Source organism: Pyxicephalus adspersus, chromosome 2, assembly GCF_032062135.1.
Source record: "Pyxicephalus adspersus chromosome 2, UCB_Pads_2.0, whole genome shotgun sequence".
NCBI classification, from domain to species: Eukaryota; Metazoa; Chordata; class Amphibia; order Anura; family Pyxicephalidae; genus Pyxicephalus; species Pyxicephalus adspersus.
The window spans coordinates 74,530,184-74,551,588 of record NC_092859.1 but is presented as its reverse complement, the minus strand read 5'-3'; the positions used below and the strand labels follow the sequence as shown (position 1 = coordinate 74,551,588).

The 21,405-nt window shown below is 37.4% G+C and overlaps 1 protein-coding gene across 2 annotated transcripts in view; it reads left to right on the top strand.

The window, feature by feature from the left end:
* The window catches only part of UNC5A (unc-5 netrin receptor A), a 211,583-nt gene that overhangs the window by 186,911 nt on the left and 3,267 nt on the right, over positions 1–21,405 (top strand). For both annotated transcript variants that reach the window (XM_072401038.1, XM_072401037.1), the window contains 4 exons: positions 7,280–7,513; positions 8,811–8,960; positions 9,613–9,777; positions 10,705–10,883. In XM_072401038.1, coding sequence (XP_072257139.1) covers positions 7,280–7,513; positions 8,811–8,960; positions 9,613–9,777; positions 10,705–10,883 — 728 coding nt within the window. The remainder of the gene's footprint in view (positions 1–7,279; positions 7,514–8,810; positions 8,961–9,612; positions 9,778–10,704; positions 10,884–21,405) is intronic.

The window sequence follows — 21,405 nt, the reverse complement described above, 5'->3', positions numbered from 1 at the left end:
GTAAATTCTACTAACCAAGGAATGCTTCCCTATAAAACTCACAAACCTTTTTGTTCTTCTGTCTGGGAGTTGTGTAAGAGTTAGTGTCATGTTTCTCCTGGAAGATGCCTGCTTAGGGTGACATTATAATAATAACACTAGGTGACTTGAGGCTCTAGCATGATATAGATGTTCCCAGTGAATTACATGAGTCCCCGGTTGATTGCAGCTATTGAACCGCATGTAGGCTGACTGAGCCAACTATAAAACACAAAATATGTTGGATTTGAAGGATGGAGAAAATGTACCAAACACTGAGTACATTCATATTGTCATGTTCTTGCTGTTGGATAATGATGTCTGGACAGCAGGTGCGACATAAAGGTTGATGAGGGCTGACATGGGCCGCTGGCTACTTGTGATGTTGTACATCACAGGTGGCAAGGTGGTATTTGATGCCCCCAGCTAATGCTGAATTAATATAATAACTGTCAACAAGTCCTGTATTTTAGGGTAGGTACTTCCAACTCCAGTGCTGCTATTTCATGTTTATTGTTCTGACATTTTTTTTAGAAATAATGGATTGATCATAACCCCAGGACAGTTCATTAAGAAGAAGTTCATAGGGGTGATGTTTCCCAAATAAAGAGAAATGTCTGTCACATAATTTAAGCCTGCATGGGCTAAATCTAAAAAAAAAGAACAGAGAGATGCATTACACATAACAGGTTGCAACAAAAAATTAAACGGGGTAAACGCTTCCTAAAAAGTATTATCCTGGGTAAGGGGTTAAGTGGTGCCTAACATTAGATATTAAAGTGAAATAAAAACTAAAAATCAATAAATTGCGAACAGTCAGGCTCTTTATTGCATTGTATGATCTCAGCATACTTTGGTGCCAGAAATATTCAAACTCCCACGCACATGCGCAACATTTGCAACATTCTGGCCTGGCCAACCAAGATGGTCAAAGATCTCGAATTCGGGAAAGGACTGGGCTATTGCCTACAAGGGTTTACTGCTCCTTACAGATACCATAGTTTTTCCCATGACAATGCCTTCATTGGCCTGTTTCTCTAGAAATACCGAGCCATTTTTGCTCAGGCTTTATCCAGAGTCAGCATTCACTCAAATACTTACATATGACATACTCATATAAATCTTGGTGCCTGTTTAATTCTTGATTTATTCTCAGTTGTCTGTCACTGATAGGCCCCTACTGTAGCCATTCATCTTGTGATTTGCCACAAAGTTACAATAGTATAGTCTGGGGGCGACAAAAGAAATGCTTTCTCCTTCAACAGACTGAAGACATCACCATTCCTAGGTAAAGTCATTTACCTACAGTTTAAAGAACGCTCTTTTTTATTTATATTTGAATATACTATTATTTATTATGTGACCTGCTAGGAATATATACATTCTCATATAGTTATTGAAAAGTTCACTTTTGTGTGAGTATACATTTAGGCCAGGTACAAGTGGCCTAAATGTATACTCACATAAAAACATATCATACACATAAAAACATATCATTATTAAAAACTGTACTGTGACAAACAGGAAGTTCATAGCAATCCATCATATGATAAAAGATTACCAGATTTCCAGACAAAAATAAAAGGGGTAGAAATCAAGATATACCAAAGTAATGAGACACTATATTGTATGGTAATGGTAATGATGTAAAACAAAATGAAAAGGTTAGTCATAACATTATTTTTTATATATTTGCACTGGAAGGTAACACAGAACTTTACAAAGATCTTATTTTTGGATTGATATGGATAGATATTCTAGTCAGTTAGAATCACAATTTATAATTCATACTGTTACAATCTTCTGTATGGTATACTAGGGTTTCTAATACATTTCCTGAGACATAGGGCCTAATTTATTAAAGCTTTTAAAGACTGGAGAGGGTACACTTTCATCGGTGAAGCTGCATGATCCAGCAAACCTGGAATGGATTTCTTAGGAGTGTATCCTCTCCAGTCTTGGAAAGCTTTAATAAATCAGACCCATAGTCCCTATAAACTTTGTAGGTCACCAGTGTTGATTTGCTAAATCCCAACTCAAGCCCAAACTATTTTTGTTTTGCATAAAGTGGAAGAAACTTCTGCTCTTATTGAATACATTTATAGTGAGATATGATGCTTATGAGGCATTGTGTTATTTTTTTTAATCTATCTAAATACATTCCCAATGAGATATGATGCCCATGAGGCGTTGGGCCTGATTTTTCAAGCTCTCCAGGACCTGAGAGGATAGTTTATCATAGGAAAACCTGGGTGATCCAGCAAACCTGGAAGAGACTTCTTATAAATCATTTGGTATTAGTTTGCAAATGTTTTCAGTCCTGGTCTGGATAGATTCTGAGTTTGCTGGATCACCCAGATTCATCTATGATAGTCTATCTTCTCCAGTCTTGGAGACCTTTGATAAATCAGTCCTATTGTGTTATTTTTTATCTATTCCTCATCTAAATGATTCTATTTGACCCATATATTGGTAAACGGGTAAAAGTAGTCTAAAGGAACACTTACTTTTTCACTACTTGCAGGACATTGAAGGCCCTTCAATCTGAGATGTCAATGTTTAACGATAACGTGGGTTCATTCATCCTTGTGATTGCTGGTCATTTAACAAGTTTCAACAAATATCCTACTTTTAACTTTGTAGTGTAGAAGATAACAATCCCTACTCATTTTTATGTCTAAAAATGTCAATGTAATGGCCTAAAAAAAAACATTAGTACTTCCTTAACCCATATTACGTCAACTTTAAAGCCTCATTAGGGTTACTGTGTGTCATCCATACCCCTAAATACATACAGCTTTTGGGGGATGGGGAATGATGCTACCCCTTTGCATTAGAAAACTAAACTAGAAAGTGGTCCACTAAAGGAATCAATTTTCTAGAATTTCTGTTCAGTATAAAGTAGACCAATTCACTTCTAGATTTGATTTGTGCTGACGTTTCTGTTTCAATTTAAGTCATCTGAATATAGACGTTTAACTAATATTCCATCATTTCTGAAAATGTATTGTGATGTGCAATATTAGAGTGCCCCTAACATTTTAATTTCCAAAATCATCTGTGTAAAACAGGTCCTCAAAACTGATAATATCTTATTCGTAAGCACTGGACTACTAAACAAGAGCAAGAGCAAGGCAAAAATCTAAAATTGAAACAAATATTTAAAAAAGGTTTTCATTAAAGCAACCAATTCGAGAGGAAATTGGGCCAAATCCCAAACAAATGTCTTATAGCATTCATTTGCATTTAAAAAAAATCCTAAAAATACCAACTTTTACAAGACTGCTAGTATAACTGCATGACATTTGTGTTTATGCTCTCTTACTACAGTTCCCTCTACATGGGAAGGTATATTGCATTGTAAAATACTATAAGCTTCATTCACATTCAGGGATAAGGAGATGAAATGATTAAGCCCTCTACAGAAAAAATGTAAGGGCCACTTCATTGGTACATTACTGGATCACAATCTGGGAGGTACGGTAAACAGGTGACACAAGAAGTCACAACCAGTCCTTATAAAATGGGATATTAGAAGTCTGGCTAAAAAAAAGTTATAGATACTTTGCCAGGTAAAAGAGCTCATCTACATGTATTCAGCTATATTTTTTAATTATGACTAAATCAAATGAACAATTGATATGTATTTAAATAACAAAGGCATTACTGATTTTCATTTTCATGTGGCCAAATGATCCTTGAGCTCTCAGTCATAATATCTGAGCTGTAAATAGCATTTTTCCATTTTGTTCCAGAATACTTTATTTGGTCTTAACCTCCCAGAATGGAATGCCACTGGCAGCCAATCACAGCTGCTGAACACATACCCTCTTTTATCTTATAATAACATCTCCATTTCATTGTTTTCTGCATAATATAGCTGTCAAAGGAATAATCATAATAATCTGTATGAAAAGATGGGCCACAAGCGGTGATCATGTCATTTAACTACTGGCCTTTAGGTCAATGATGCATTGTTCAGTAACTCTGTAGAGTGCTTTATTAAATGATATCATTAAAAAATAGCAGAATGTGTGGGTGTTTGCCTAGCTTATAGGCTGATGTGAATAATACAGAATATTAAATTACATTCAGGTCTTAGTGTTTAATTAAATAGTAGGCATTAGGGACCAAGTCACGCCTAAAATAACATTTCAGTTTTGGATGGTGGATGGCGAATCAGATTAAGTACTTGCTTTTTATTTTGGCAAGATGATTCTGCTAGCTTCCCAGTTCCCACCTTTACCCCATGGCTGTACTCAGTGCAGTTCCAATAGGGCAACATAGTTGCTCATAGGTTAGCACTCTGGCCTTTGCAGCGCTAGGTCCCAAGTTTGAATCTCAGCCAAGACAGACACAATCTTCATAGAGTTTGCATGTTCTCCCCATGTTTGAGTGGGATTCCTCCATGTACACCATTTCCTTCCCACATTCCAAAAACATGCAGTTAGGTCAATTGATTTCCTCTCCAATTTGACCTTAGACTGTAATTATGCCATAATATGACTATGGTAGGGACATTGGATTGTGAGCCCCTTTGAGGGATAGCTAGTGGCTTGACTATGACTGTAAAATGCTGCGTAAGATGTTGGCGCTAAATAAATACTAGTCAATAGTTAGACCATCATATTATCCTTCCTAAAGTGGGACAAAGATGCAAACCTATCACTATTTTGAGGCAGCATTTAAAGTAGAATTCCAGCAAGAAGGCTTTTGATAATGTAGGGAAGGTTTTAAATGCTGTCCACACTGTGAAGATTTTTCCGTCAAATTTTTAATGTTTGTCCTTACAGATGACATTTTCTTGTTTCTTCTTTTTCTGTTTGACACCCACCTCTTGGACAAGAAATGCCTTTCATATGGGCACATTTATAGCACCAAAGTACTGGCTGAGTTACAAACATTCCTAACTTTAAAGAGAAAGGAACAACTTTACAAGTCAGCATACATAAATTCCTGACATGTCACAAACATAAAATGATATAGTTTTTCAGAAAAGTTCCACCTCCAATTTAAAAGTCATCCTCAAGCTACAATCAATGATTTTGCCCTGGCTGAAATGATTTAATCAGTCTTCTGCAGGGAGGAGGCAGCAACAGGGGTTGATCTATGTCAGACATCTGTAAGCACATTCAAGTGCACCAGGATTTAGATGAGTATCGTTAAAAAAACTGGATGATGCTTAAACTAAGATTATTTTTTCCTATCTTCTTCTTCTGGAAAAATGTAGGTACTGTGCTCTTTAAAATGTAATAAAAATCTGTGAAAAAAACACCTGTTTATCTACTTTCTGCGGTGTATTGTAATGACTGATTAGGTCAACACAGCTCTTTGTGTCATGGAGCACCACAATGCATGTTCATGCAGATAAAGAACTGTTGTGTTTTGTGGTGCATTGGCAGCCCCTTCATTTGATTTTGCTTCTTGTTTCTGTTTTGTTTTACTAATATATTTATACACACAGACACATACCTCTAGTTTCTAAAGTGTACTCCAGACTTATCATAGCGCCTGTTGCTCATTGGATTGCATTAGTTGGTAAGAAAAGTTATGTAGCTCTAGCTATGGAAACTCATTTCAATCAATAGGTTTCCCTGTTTAGCATTGCTGCCACATTGTGGGATTTTCTCATTACTTACTGTACATTGGAAACCCACTAATCAATTTCTTGTCCTTATTGATGAGCAGGGAGGCCTTCAGTTGATCTTGTCTATTTGAAAGTGGAAAACCTGTGTGCTGGGTGTCTTTGGAGCTTCCATGCCAGGTTAATAATGTGGGGCGTTTGAATCATGCCAAGTTAATGATGTCTGCCTTACAGGCTCATATTATTGTAATAACAGTGGGTGCCTTGAGGCTGCTTCTTGTTGATAGAGATGTTCTTAGTGAATAGGATGGCTCCCTAGCTGATTGTGTTTATTGAACAGTCTGATTGAGCCGAATATGAATGACAAGCATGCTGGATTTGAACGATGCAGAAAATGTACATTCATAATAGCATGCTTTTGCTTTTGGATAATGATTTCTAGACAGCAGGTCCAACATAGAGTATGATGATGGCTGACACAGGCTGCTGGCTATTTATAACAACTTATATTTCTGTAGTCACAAGCTGTCATCTAGTGCCCATAGGTTGCATTAAAGTACTACAACTGTCAAGAATTTGGGGCATGGTGGCAGCAATATTTTCACTCTTAATCACTTGTATTTTGTGCCCCTTCATTCATGTGTTACTGTTAGGCATGGTATTTGTTTTTTTTATAAGCCTTTACTATTGTATCCTTGGTAGTTTCGTATGGTGCATATCATATTGCTATGCAGAACATATATTTGGGTTAGAATTCCAAGCAGACACACACACTGGCACTTTCCTGCTGCCAGGATCTGCCTGCACAGTGGGTGCTATTTACTAATTAGAACTGTTTAAGATTGCTGTTTGAAAAGCTCTACACAAAATGACTTCACAGCTGTAGTCAGTACAGTTATGTCAACCACGGACTGGCAACAGATGAGGTGTTAATATGGTATGAATAATCATACATGCAGGTATGCACACTCTGATGTTTTTATTCAGTCATAAAAAAGAAAGTGTACGGACTGAAGAAAAAACATTTGTTTGTTTTTCACTGAAACTGATGGTAGGCTTGTTCAGTCTTCATTGCTTTTGCAGCTGGACATTTTATAAAATGTTTTCACTGATCACTGCACAAAACTAGAAAGAATGGATGAATAACAGCATGAAGACAGACAGACCCTTTTTTATTTAATTTCTCCTAACTGATGAAAACAACACTCAAAAACAGAAACTGACAGCAATGTATATTTTTGAAACAGGACAGAAAAAAAAAGAAGTCAAGAATTTAACCAGTGTTCAAGTACCAACATAAAGCAAATCTGTGCTGGAAAACATACCTGAGGTGAAAAAGTTGTCCTTCCGGTTGCCAATCATGAACTTTCCAATGGCAAAATTTTATAGCATTAGTATTTTCCAGTCTTCCACACTACTATATCTTTCGGAAAGGCCGGTATAGCTGCATTGGATGAGGGGTTAGCAGTATCTAAGTTTCCTTAATGAGAGGTTTTATTTGAGGTTTGGTAAGGCATTTAGGAATTTATAATCCTCAAAAAATAAAATACATTTTGTAAACTAACTGCATGGAACTGTTAGGTATTGAAAAAAATATTCCTGATAACTGCTATATTGTAAATTTGTTGATTTTGAAGCATTCTTTTACCTGACCCTGTGTTTATGATTTGTTAACAGGATGTCTTACACGTTGATGGGGGAAGCCCCTCGCACCTCTATTACTGCCATCTGGAGTCCCGTAGCTGTTACCTATTCACAGAGCAGTTGGGGCGCTTTGCCCTAGTGGGAGAGTCCCTCAGCATGTCAGCCACCAAACGCCTCAAGCTCCTGCTCTTTGCCCCCACCTCCTGCACATCTCTAGAATACAACCTGCGAGTGTACTGCATCACCGACACACAAGATGCCATGAAGGTGAGTGAGAGGATAAAGCCACACATAAAACACAGCTATTAAAGCCTGGATATGGATCACTGAATGTAATGATGGGAGACGGTTGATTATGGGGCACATAAAACATGATGTAACACAATAATTCATTGCTGGGCCCACTGATAGAAATCAAATGCGTAGGAGTACTACAGAGAATAATGAGAGGATTCTAGATGTTTGCAAAGCATAGAAAGAACATTTTAAAGAAGCACCTGCAACAAATGTGATAAAAATGACACTGAAAGGATCTTGGCAAAGACCAGGCAGATGCCAGTTTATACAATACATTGTCAAGTAATGGAAGGAAAAAGGCAAAGCAAACTGTGCTCCTGTAATTGTGAAAAGGCATCATAATTTAATCTCCTCAGAAAAATGTGCTGAGATGAATGCTTACAGCTTCAGTCTATTTTGCGCTGGCTTTTTTGTGTTTGAATATAGCAACATGGCATTTATCACTGAGAGTTGGGTATGTCTGTCTTTCATGGCTCTTAGCCTGTGGAAAGCTCTCACTTGAATAATATTGAGATGAGAAGAGGCAAAGTTCAGCAGCTGTGTAACTATACCAGCTGTGTCCAGGTGGGCATTTGTCCCCTGGATTATTTGTAGGCAGATGCATTTGCAAGGTTAGTGAATCATACATTTGATAGGCAGACTCACATGTATATACAGTTGTATTTGTAATCATTACTTAAGCAAATATTCACTAACTTCCTGCAAGAGATGTAAACTTAACGTTTTAAGGAATATTACATTCAATTGAGCTTATTTAAAGGCCAATTCAAGAAAATGCAGCATTTTAGTACCTCTGCTTAGCTGATTTTAAGAAATGTCTAAAAATACCTTTTTCTCCCAGAGAAAAATCTACTTTCAAAACTTCACACTGGCAGATGTGTGTCTAACCAGTCCTGTCCTATTACTAAGAAAAGTAGGTGACTATTAGACTCCACATTCATATTTAGATACCCTGCTGTAACAGGAACTAAGAGGTAGGATTAAAATAAAGGTTTTACAAGTACCAAGCCAATCATATATTACTGTGACTTCATATGGGCTTTATTTAGGCAAGGGGCAAATTGCAGCAACCCATCATATCCAGACAATGTTTTTCTCACAGTTGTAACAAGATGAATATGATAAATATTTCTGGTTCTATATATATATATATATATATATATATATATATCTGTTTGTATGTCCTTTACTTATTATCTGACCACTTAAGATAATGCATGAAGTTCATTATGCTTTATCCTTTTATTACCGTAACTGTGTCCCACAGGAAGTAGTACAGCTGGAGAAACAACAAGGAGGGCAGCTGTTAGATGAACCACGTCTTTTACATTTTAAGGACAGCTATCACAACCTGCGTCTTTCTGTGCATGATATGCATAGCACCATGTGGAAGAGCAAGCTCTTGGCTAGCTACCAGGTATGCATAAAACCCAAAATATAGGTGACAGAGATCCTTTGAAAATCAAAAGTTACTTAGAAGACTGCAAACGTCATTAAGTACAGAAACCAATGGATAAACATGGCGGCCAGGAACCTAGTGTTTTGTCATGAAATGTGAACACTAGTAACTTTTTTATTGTCAGTAAAGGTGTTTTTAAGTCCCATTATCATGTGTAATCATGCTTTAAGCAGCTGTGCTGTCGTGTATATGCATTGCTTCCTACTGTAATAATACATTGGGGTGTACACCGCGGTAACAAATTATGACCAATGGTTACTTAATAATCAACCACAGGAGTATTAAATCTGATGCAGATGTCCATGGTTGACATTACTGTATTGACTACAGATAATCTTTCTAAAACTTAATTAAAACAAGCAAAAAAAATCCCATCCCTTTTTTATTAGTAAGTCTCTCACTGTGGATGTGTCACCCTCATCTGGGGAGTTCAGCTCCCACTCAAATGTAAAAAAAGACTTGAATCTAATAATAAAGTTCAAAGTGCACTGAAAAAGAAAGCCATGTCAATGTTTGACTCATATCTTGGACCAGAATTCTCTCTAGAAAGCACTGACAAATGTGATAGCATATGAGGATGAGTAACTGACTATTTTTTATCTTTCTACAGGAAATCCCATTTTATCACATCTGGAATGGAGTACATGAGAATCTTCACTGTACATTCACTCTGGAGCGCTTTAGTCTTAGCACCTCTGAGCTCTCCTGCAGGGTCTGGGTGTGGCAAGTGGAAGGAGATGGTCAGAGCTTCAATATCAACATTAATCTAAATAAGGTGAGACATATATATATGTATATTGCTAGCATGTCAGATGACTCATGTAAAGACTATTATGTGTGTGAGGTAATGTACACAATAGATTAATGTCGCTGAAAACAATATTTTGTGATCATCTCCAGCGACACTAGTAGACATAACATGGGTGCTGTTCAGCTATTTGAGGAGGAGAAAGGTGGGGACAAGCGAAGGGCACACTGCTGTGTCCATCCCTGTAGAAAAGCACAGCGGTCATCCCCACTCTTGTTCATTGATCTGCCAAGACGGACTCCTGTATTCATGCTATATTTTCAGCAAAGGCGATCATGATTGTTTTTCTCAGACGACAATCATCTAGCATGTGTATTTAGTTTTGGAATAGAAGTTTAGTATTCTTGTAAAGGGTTTATGGTCTTTGGCTAGCATAGAGTACAGAAAAGTAAGGACAAATGCATGCTGGCACCAAAAGTGATTAGTCAAGCAAGCTTCTACAAAAAAGTTACTGATTCTGTCTTGTAACCTACATCATCACTCTCTCACTGCTTTGAGAACTGCAGATGGACTGGTTGACCCCTCTGACCAGCTAAGGAATGATATCACAAAAGAAGGTGATTATTCTTTTAATTTAATTTAGATTCCTCTAGGATTGTTCAGACAACATGACCCTAAAACAGTGATGATGTTTAAAGTCCAGTTACCCTAATTATCCAGCCAGAATTTGGTGTAAACCACTATATATTGTTTATGTTTATTTAAATATTGTTTAGTAACCCACAGAAACCAGCTACATTTTGCTTTAATTAAAAATGGTAAAAGATGAAATCTGAGAGGTGGGTATGGATATCAGGCATTAGGACATTACTATTTGCTGTCAAAATAAGTTCAACAAGCTGTTCTGCACATTGACATATTAAAGTTCAAAGACTTATATTGCTTGTGGTCTAGGAAAACCGCCCGCCAGAGATACTCTTAGATGAAGGAGGAAAGGAAGCAGCAGCTTTGGTGGGTCCCAGCGCCTTCAAGATCCCATTTTTAATGAGACAGAAGATTATCACAAGTTTAGATGAGCCATCTTCCCATGGAGCTGACTGGAGGGTGTTAGCGCAAAAGCTAAATTTGGACAGGTAAGTTATCACTAAGTTGCCATCTGTGTACAATGAAAATCCTTACATATGACTTTATGATTAGTCCAAACTATCGCTTAAGGTGAACCTGTCTTACAGGGGCTACTGTTTGTGACTTCCTTCTGAAATTGTTAGCTGCCATATAATTTATGTTTGGATTTCTGGCTGTCCTCTGATGCCCTGGCTCTGACCTAGAACAAGTAGAGTCATAAGAGATTCCAACTTTTACCTTCAGTATTCTTGTTCCAAGTTTGTGACTCAGAAGTATTGAAGCCAGACACAACCAAACAACACGTTTTTTAAAAAGGAGGTCAGAAGCAAGTCTCCCATGGCAAGTCTTCATTCTTTAAGGATAATAAACAAATAAGCCCCAATCTGTCCATGATGTTGCAGTCTGTGTTGTCTTTGTAGAAAATGGCAGTATTTAAATGCTCTGGTTTGAATGTTTAAACCCAGGTTTGAAAATGCTAAATTCAGCCTAAATAAGGCTAGATTTTACCTGTTACTTTATTTCAATTTTCTTCACCTTTTCATTGCTTTATTTCTAGTTTATTTAGATCTATTTCATCCTATGCACATTCTATTGCAGCAACCCCCCCACCCCGCTCCCCATTTTACTTTGTAATATTCAGCATTTAAAGAAATGGTATCAAAAATAAGTGTAGAAATAATAATTAATATAACTTTTTATCATTTTTTTAAAAGAGCCTACATAAACTTCACAAGCAGCATGATACACACTTTACTACAAGCACCATTTAACAGAAACCCCTAATTCCACACTGAATACCACATTTTTTAGTTTTCAAATGGCTTACATAATATATATTGTTCTTAAAAGATATGTGTGGGCAAAATATATCAAATTTCTTGGAAGGATGCATACAATAAGAGATTGTCATTAGTGCCTCTTTTTCCACTGTTTACCCTACCCCCATACTTTTCAGTTTCTTGGCTCAGAACCTGCTATTGCTACTATTATTTACTGGGTTGGAACTTCTTGGGCTTGCTGTCAGACACTGTAAATTGTATGTTTGTACATATAATACCAGCATGTTCAGACTAGTTGATGTTGATGCCTAATACTGCAAAAAAGTTGCTGTACTTTTTTTTCATGAACCATCCAAGAGCACTTTGCTGCCTCTGCCACCTCCATAAATTTGAATTGAGGCCTCCTGCAAATGCTTTTCTAAGCTGTGTCAATTCACAAAAAATTAAAAAAAAAATTGCTCTGCTACACCTAAAACAACTAGTAATGATAACCGGGTAGAGCTCCCGTAAACCTAGTGTTCCACACTAACCACTCAGGGGCAGTAATTGCTGCAGTAAAATAACTCTAATCTGAACACACCCTAACCTTTCATATATTGCATTGTGGAATTTTTACATGATATATTTATATATGTGTGTGTGTTTGTGTGTATTGTAAAGGGGAGACAAACACTGCGTATATGTTACATTCTTCCCCCTAATTAAAAAAACAAAACAAAACAGACACTATTCTCTTTCAGTGCTGGGATGTTTATTTTTTAAGTGTAAATAAATTCTAAGAACACAATCACACAACAGTGCACACATTGGATGCATGGATGGCATGCATGTAATTACACTGCATTGCAATGTGTATTGTATATTGCAGTGGTTACTTTGTTCTCTTTTTCTTCCAATGTTTTTTCTATGTGATATGATGTAGCATGTTATGATGCATTACAGCACTTCAGAAAGTGCTATGCTGTACACAATGCACATTTTTTTCACTCTTGCTATCGCAGCACATTGATGTGAAAAGAAACCATAAATAAGGCATCAGCCTTGTTCCTTTTTTGGGACTGCACTGGGCCAAGCAGTCCAATGCTGCTAGTGAGAATGTGCTTCAGATTTTTTTTTTCAGTATATTTGTCGTAGGTTCTCACTATATGCCGTGTACAGTTTTCCTTTGCTCTAGAAATCTAATTTACCTAAATAAATTGTATACATTGAGGCATGATGTCTAACATAGTGAAAAAAAGTCTTATGGATGATAAACAAGTGCATACATTTTAGATTTCTGGACATTAGGCATTTTCCAGTTTGATGGCTGTAATTCATCTACTGGCTTTGGGGGACTTTAATGCACAACATGTCTTTGTAAGCAGGTTAAGTAAAATAGAAAGGATTTTTTGTGGTTTAATAAATAACACATTTTTTGCACTAAAAAAAGATGCTGATAAGCAATTGTTGTCTGACCATTCTTTCATGTGCCCACAGCAGTCTGCAGCTCCCTCTTGGGGATCAATTTCCAAACAGTGGCTCATGTGCAAACTTTAAAACTGGTTGTTGGCTTACCATTGTGTATATCTTCACTTAATCTAACTACACAAAGCTCTTTGTAAAATAAACTTCATTTTTAGCATTTCTGACCGCACCCTGCATGCAATGGAGTTAATATTTGTTGGAAAAGTGTGCTTAGGTGCCAATCAGATAAAGTGGTACTGTGTCACCCCAAACTAAGCAAATGCCCCTTAGGGCCTAGGCTTTTAAAATCACAGCATATGCTTGTTGCATTAGGGCATCTCGCTCAACAGCTGTTTTACATCATACAAAAAATTATGCATGCTGCATTTTTAAAAGCACAGTGCACAGCGAGGCATGGCAATTCTTTGCCTTGTCTTGCACTGAGTGATTTGGCAAGGTAAATTGGGGTGCTATTAGGAATAAATAGCAACCCAGATTACCAATGTATGTCCTGTGAACTGGAGGAAACTGGCTCAATTTAATGCATTACCAAAAACATATGGCTGCACTTTGGTGTGCTTAGTTGCCATTCATTCTCACCCCAAAGGAACCATAGCAACATACAACTGTGTGTGGTAGAATGCATCCCATCCTATGCTAGGAACAAGCCCTCTCTATACAGAGGTGGATCTGTGACTACAAATGATACTGAGGTCTGATTCTAGGATATTTAATTCTACTCCATTGTACTATGTAATATGCAGTGCCTTGGTAACCTGTCAATAGTGTTGGTCGAATATCTCACTATTCGATTCGACAGCTATTGGATCGAATAGGGGGATATTGTTTGGGTGATTGAATGTCTAATTCCAACACCATTAAAGTCAATAGTGGGAAAATTTAGGTTATTTTTTGGGACTGTGAAGAACTGCAAGAGCAATCAGGGAGAAACTCTATCCAAGAATATGGATAGTGCTCCCTGACTGGCTGAGGAAAGCTTTCCTCAGCCAATCAGAAAGCACTAGAGGTTTTGAATGGGGAGACTTGTCCCCATTTAACCTCTAGTTCCGAGGATCGCACACTGTTCTCAATGAATGCGGCCACGTCCGCATTTATTGAGAAGATCCCCGGCACTAGAAGTTAAATAGGGACAAGTTTCCCCATTCATTCACCACTTGTGCTGTGTGATTGGCTGGGGAAAGGAAAATCCTGATGACGCTTGAGCTGTCATCAGGGTTTACCTTTCCTCAGCCAATCACAGAGCACTAGAGGTGATGAATGGGGAGACTTGTCCTCATTTAACCTCCAGTGCCTGGGGATCCCACACAGACAGGAGGACTCCTACGGCTGTACAGTCATGCTGTCATTGTGGGATAACCTGTAAAAAATAAAAGTTAGTTACACAAATCACACACATTCAATAAATTACTTTAACATTCATTTTTTAACATATTTTTTTACACACAAATTTTGGCCGACGAATCCCGTGTTTTTCGGGTCTGGTCTATCTGAATTTGAACAGCCATATTCAGGTCGAATATAAGGACAACCCCAATTCGAACACCAACACTACCTGTAAAAAAGTAAATGCTATCCACATTAACCCTTTCAAATCTCAGACTAACTAAAACCTTTGATATGCACCTTACCAATACATTTCTAATCTCAAATGTAAAAACAAAAATTATTTTTACACAATTTTGTTTGCTACTTATAGGGGCCTAATTTGTTAATTCCCTTTCACAATGCCCTACATTTTAATAAATAAAAATAAACAATGGTCAAGATTGCTGGAAATAAGTTATTGGTGCACCGGTTGCAAGTCAGTGTTCAGACTTAAATATACAGAAGCATTATTGTTGCTGTTGGGCCCACTAGACATTCCTTATGGCCTAGGTTCCTGCTTGGGCTGTCTTGTATGTGAAACAGCTGTTATATAGGGTGTTCATAATCTTGCAAAAACGTTAACTCCAGTGATTCATAGCTTGCACAGGGTTTACCAGCACTCCCAGATACTGAGCAGGGAGTGTCAGGAGGAAAAGGAACAGTGTTAGCTGCTAGGGAGGGCCAAATTAAAACAAACCTATTATATTGTCCTACAATTTTTAAAGCACAAGTTCACTTCACATATATAGGTATATTAAAAGTAACGCTAGAGGAAAAAAAACTGTTCACTGCCTGTATTTAAAAAGTCAAGCCGTTCAGCCATTAGAAGCTATAAAAAAGTTTTTGCTTAGACCAGAGTTCCTCTTTATATGGCATTTTATTTTATCTGTAAAATGCTTCTCCTTCTCACCTATATCAACCCTTATAGTCTACGTATAAGAGCACCATCTCTAAAACCATAGCAACCAGTCCTTTCCTTGCCCCTTTACATACCCTCAACACAAAAACTGTAAATGAAAATGTCACAGTTATTAGAGATGCCTCCAATGTGTTTGTTTCCTTGGCAGCTTACAAGAATTTTCTTAAACTTTACATCCAAAGTTTAATGCAAGAAAATAGCTGTGATTTTATGATGGCAGTCTGGTGGAAAGAAGAGCACAGACCATTACACTGTGAGGAACTCTGGGAAGATTCGGAGAAAGTACCAACTTCACATTGATTAGCTGTGTTCTCTATGGAAGAAGGTGTGAAATGTTCTGCAGCTGAAGAGAATCAAGCCTGTTACTTGGAATTACTCAGCTGGAACATTTGCTCTGCCTTATTACAGGGAAACCAGGGCCATCCCTTTTAATCAATACTGATGGCTCTACACAATATGACCTGGGTCACACAGCAAATGGGCTGTTAATGCCGAAATTATAGCTATCTCAATAGTGGCTCCATTTTACCAATCCTAATTGTGCTAAGTATGTTAAATGGAATTGCCTACACATTCACAAATGCCTTGGAATGAAAAAAAAAAACATTTGCAGTAGTTTATTTAAATAAGTTTTAAAGCCCTTGAAACACAGCTGTTAACAATGTCAGTGGGTTATGATTGTTTTGTATGAATACATGATAGCATATGTGCATTCCTTATCTCTACATGGCCAAAATGAATAATTCTAAATAATGTACAAGATTAGTTTTGGTTGAGCTTTAAAGAACACCTGCTATTGTCATACTTCAATAAGAAAAAAACAGAATTTTTGCCCACACAGGGGGTTATTTCAAATCTTATTCTATGGCTTGATATGGTCTCTTACATGTTTCCTCACAAAAAGGCTTGAGCTATATGAAAAGCCTAGGTGTGACGAACGCCCTCTCAGCCCTCACCCCTGTGCCTTGACTTTCCACGCACAGTCCACACACCAGCAGGCTGAAGAGGGGCCGTCACGGGGCAAGGTTAACCACTATGTTAACGCTTGCCAAACACACCTTTACAGGTAGACTGCCACCACGCACCGTTACCCTTGACAACCGCAGTTATGTTTCTGCTTCTTTAATGTCACCCGCTGCCACTTCAGACAGGGATGTCTCAGAAATCACAATGTTTATAGTAGCGTTTCGGGTTAGCAAGTTACACTATTTCCACTTAGAGCATTCAGAGATTCAGCTAACACTTTTTATAGTGTTTATTAACCACCTGGGCGTTACACTGATGTCTAGATTTCTGTACCAAAAGCGTTACAGGTTTTCATGAAATTTTTTTTTTAAATTGTAGACCTGTAACTTACAGAAATATGTCCGAATAGGGGTCTAGTAGATATAATGAATATAAAAAATGTTTGAAACACACAATCATGTAAAAAAAAAAAAAATTACTTTTAATAAAATTAAAGGAAAAACACAAAAATCAGCTTAAACAAGAATACATAAATAAATGAAAAATACTGAAAATGTGATAATTCGGTATACTGTATAGTAATATATTTTTCTAAAACACCTCCCTAGTGTCCAACCGTCCAACGTCACATACCTATAGACAAAACCACATAAATATATTTTCTATTATTTTGTATTGGATTGGATACAGGAGTTTGTATTCAATCCAATACTGAAAATGCGATAATTCGGTATACTGTATAGTAATATATTTTTCTAAATCACCTCCCTAGTGTCCAACCGTCCAACGTCACATACCTATAGACAAAACCACATAAATATATTTTCTATTATTTTGTATTGGATTGGATACAGGAGTTTGTATTCAATCCAATACAAAATGAATGAATGAGTTTGAATTTGAATTTCCCGCACACGCGCCGACGTCATTACGCACGCACAAGAAGCCAGTCGGCTTTTTTTTTGTGTTAGAAGCACCCGACGCTGGACGGAGAACGACGTGGGACGATCAGCGGGACCAGGTAAGAAGCCGGCCGGCATCTTACCGGTCCCGCTGGTATAGGAGAAGGCACCCCACGCTGGAGAGGGAGATCGACGCTGGAGGACGACGCTGGAACACAGACCCGACGCTGGATGAGCACAGCGGGACCAGGTAAGTGAGATTTTAATATAGTCGGAAAAGTACGGGGTTATCGATAGTTGCAAATATTTATTGCACGGAAAAGTACGGGGTTAGCGGTTGGGAGGTTAAGTAAAAACATACAAAACCAGTGCATAAACAAAATATAGAAAAAAAAAGACTAATCTATGAACAATAACAGAACTATAGCAACAGCATAAAATAAAAGGGAAAACTGTGAAATAATACCTAGGTAGAGTTTGTTTGCCTTGGTCCAGGTTGCTGTGTAAAGTCCAAGTTATTAGTCAGAGTCACTGGGCTCCCTGCAGTGCTCAGTGTGTCAGTGCCGTTTTCCTTAGCAACAAGATGTCAGTGAGAGCTGTCTCTGCTAGCCTTACATGGCTTTTTCTATGCCCACAGAGGTCAGATCAAGGAATATCTGATAAATGGAAATGTATTACCCTGGTCTGTTAGAGAGACAATTTCCAACAAGACATTTTAAAAGAAGACAATTTTATATTTTAAAGGGGAGATCAGAATTTATTATCACACTAGAGTTTACCAGCACTCCCATGGTCTTCACTTCAGTGGGATTGAGTGCAAATAATGCAATCATTGACATTTTGACTGTTCCCGTCATAATTAGGGGCTCCCACAATAGGAGGGTTCCAGTGACCTCAAATAAAAAAAAAAATGTTGCATGCCACAACTTTTGTCCCTGATCTTTATACACAAAGTCCAATTTATGTTCCAGCATTTAAATTGATCATGTCTTTACAGGACATTAAAATATGCAGGACTGACATAGAACATATTGATCCATCTGCGCTACACTGCACAAAAGCACTTTACCAAAGCAAGTGGCTGGATATGGAAGAAAACAGACAACACCCTGTTTATCTTCAATGTCTTACCATCCCATGATTAGGTCTATGCACTTATTTAGGCATTTACCATTTTTCTAAAACAGCCAATCAAAATGTCATGGCTCAGACTTCTATTAATCTAGATAATTGAACAAACCTCTCAACCAGTGAAGCGCCCTTGTTTTATTAATCATAAAGAGTCATACATGCTAAACATAAATTAATTTAGGTTTTCAAATCTTTTTTTCATATAATTTAAATAGTCACTGCAATGCTTCAAAATATGAGATGTAAAAATATATGACTTAAAAAAGCACAAAAAAGCTGACTGTGAAATGTCTGTACAAAGTGAGAAAACACATATTCTTGGGAAGTGATTGCGGTATTGGATGCTTGTAACCAGATGTTTTTTGTCATCCCTTTACAACTTCATATTTATATAATATAATGTAAAGGTTTAAATTAGGTATTAACATATGTTTCAGTTACATAGCTGAGGTTGGTATGCTTTCCTCCTATCATTGGTTAGGATGGAGTTATGTGTCACAGTTAGGTTTCCTCCAGGAATGAAGATAAAGGACTATCTTTTATTCAAGGGTAAGAAAGTATAGGTTTTGCTGAGTGATGTTGCCAGTTTATTTGTGTTTGCCTCACTAGCAAAAGTGCAATGAGTAGCCAGTTTGTACAGCCTGGTTCAGAAACGTGGGTCTCCAATTCCTTGTCAACCAAGGGCCTAGCAATAGGTCTCAGGGATACATTTACAGTGGGGACAGTACTGGCCCTTAGTAAGGGTAGTTCTCATCCTGAGAGAAGGATTTCCCATCAGAGACAGATTGTTATTATGGTCATTATCACTAAGGCTAGCAGTTGAACCCAGCCTGGTACCTTGGGACCTCCCACGTGGTACCATTATTGGAAAGAGGGCTGTCCCAATATACCTGCATAGTCAGAATGAGTACAGTGGTTGCAGCATGGAGGGACCATCAAATGAAACAGCCGCTATCTTATTCTTTGATACTGCCTGAAGATTGTTACTAAAAAGAGGTGGTCACATGTTTTAACTGTGGTAAAGTTTATGGAACATTTTTCATTTTAGTGCTCTGTTGTTTCAGTGAGGACTCTATGTTATTACACTGATTAACCTGTGACTAAGTTTATTGATTGCAACCTGCTCAGCTGGCTGATGATTTTACATTTTTTACAACACCTAATGTCTATGAATAAAGCAAATTAAAAAGTGAACAGGCATTAAAATCCTTTGTAAACAAGCATTGGACAGGGCCAGCAGTGGTAAAATAAAATCGGAAAAGCTAGCACTAGGAGTCGTAAGACAGCAAATAGTTAAAACAAATGAACAACAGAGAAATGTACAACACAGAAATGCAGAAGACAAGCTGTGGACAGAACAGGAACATTTTCTAGTAGAAATTCATAGAAGTAGAATTCATATTTGTCACCTGTGACATTAGAACAGGACACCCAAAGTATCAAATGAGAACTGCAATAAAGAACATTGTATAAGAGAATGAGGATGTTCTATAACCAAGAATTGTATAGGTTGACTAGTAAAAACTTGCTTGGTAGTTTTGTTTTGAGACAGTTAATGTATGCTGCAGGTAAACTTTAGCTGTTCACTTTAAAAGTAGACCAGAAAAATAACAAGCAGTTTTTTTGCCTCAGCATTGCCTGCCAGACTGGGAACTATGCCTTAAGGTATTGGTAGGCTAGGGTATACGATCTTCTCTGGAGCTTCTTAGTTTAGTTAAACAGGTACAACTGGCAGGCTAATGGTATGAATGGGTTCCAAAGTCCTTGGGCAAGTGCCTTAGAACTCTCCTCTTCAAATAGGGAAGTACAAAATCAAATTATAAAAAGAACACAGACCAGAAGATATTGTGGGATTTGGTCATTTAGCAGAAATTTCTACATAACAGCATATTGAGCTAAACCTTGGCTGAATTTCAACATAGAGAGAACTTCAGAAAACTGCATTCCTTCTTTCCTTTGAGGAAGAAAAGGTGCATTACATAAGGTTGCTAAAATACAGGAACTGTAAAATGCTGTTTTCGATTTCTCAAAGTTCTTTTATGCACTAGCAGTTTACTGTTGGCCGTGTTTCTAGCAAAAGGATATTTAAAAGTCTTTCATAACCCCTAAGCAATGAAGCGCAAAGTCCACATGATTGGACATCACACCGCTTTGTGCACATTTGGACAGTACTATTCACTTGAAATGGGCTGTGAATCAGAAAAATTACAACATGTGTTTAAAACAGAGAAAAGTATCTCGGTTGTTGTTTTTTCCTATGTTTGCTTTCTGGGTTACCCAAGGAAAAAAAAAACTTACCTGAACTCACTACTGTGAAATGCATCTCCAATTCTCTTTTCTTCCAGTACCAAGGATCCAATGTCTATACACATTTCTATTTGTAATATGGGAACAGATGATCTCTTGAAATCAACAAAACTATATGAAGTTGTATGAAACAGTGGTGTTATAGCCTGTAATATTTGAATTAGATTAGAAAGCAGATGACACATTACAATTTTGTTCTTGTGATTCCTTTTTTTTTTTTTATAGATGATTATGGATTTTACCTTTCGGTTAAACTCAGTACTCAGAGTCCAACACAGCTCCATGTCTCAATCTGTAGAAATATACTTTATGCAGTGTTACATATATATTATAACAGCACCAGAGAATTGTATAGACTAAACTTGTCCATCCTAAAGCAAACCTGTATATACTTCTCCTGGTGTCTTTTTCTTTTTTGAAAATAATACTTTTCCAGCTAGTATGATAATGAATTGGCTTTAACATTGTTCCTGAGATTGAGAAGATTTGCTTTGTTTTTGATTTGCTTGCTTGTTGCACACTTGATTTAGGTCAGTGACACAAGAATTAAAACATGGGATGGCCAGACAACCATAGTTTTCAGACAGAGGTCAGCCATGGTAGTACCCTGTTTCCCCTATAATAAGGCACTGACTTATATTTTTTGAAATGCCAAAATATGCCCTAGGTCTTATTTTCAGGGGGATGTCTTATTTTT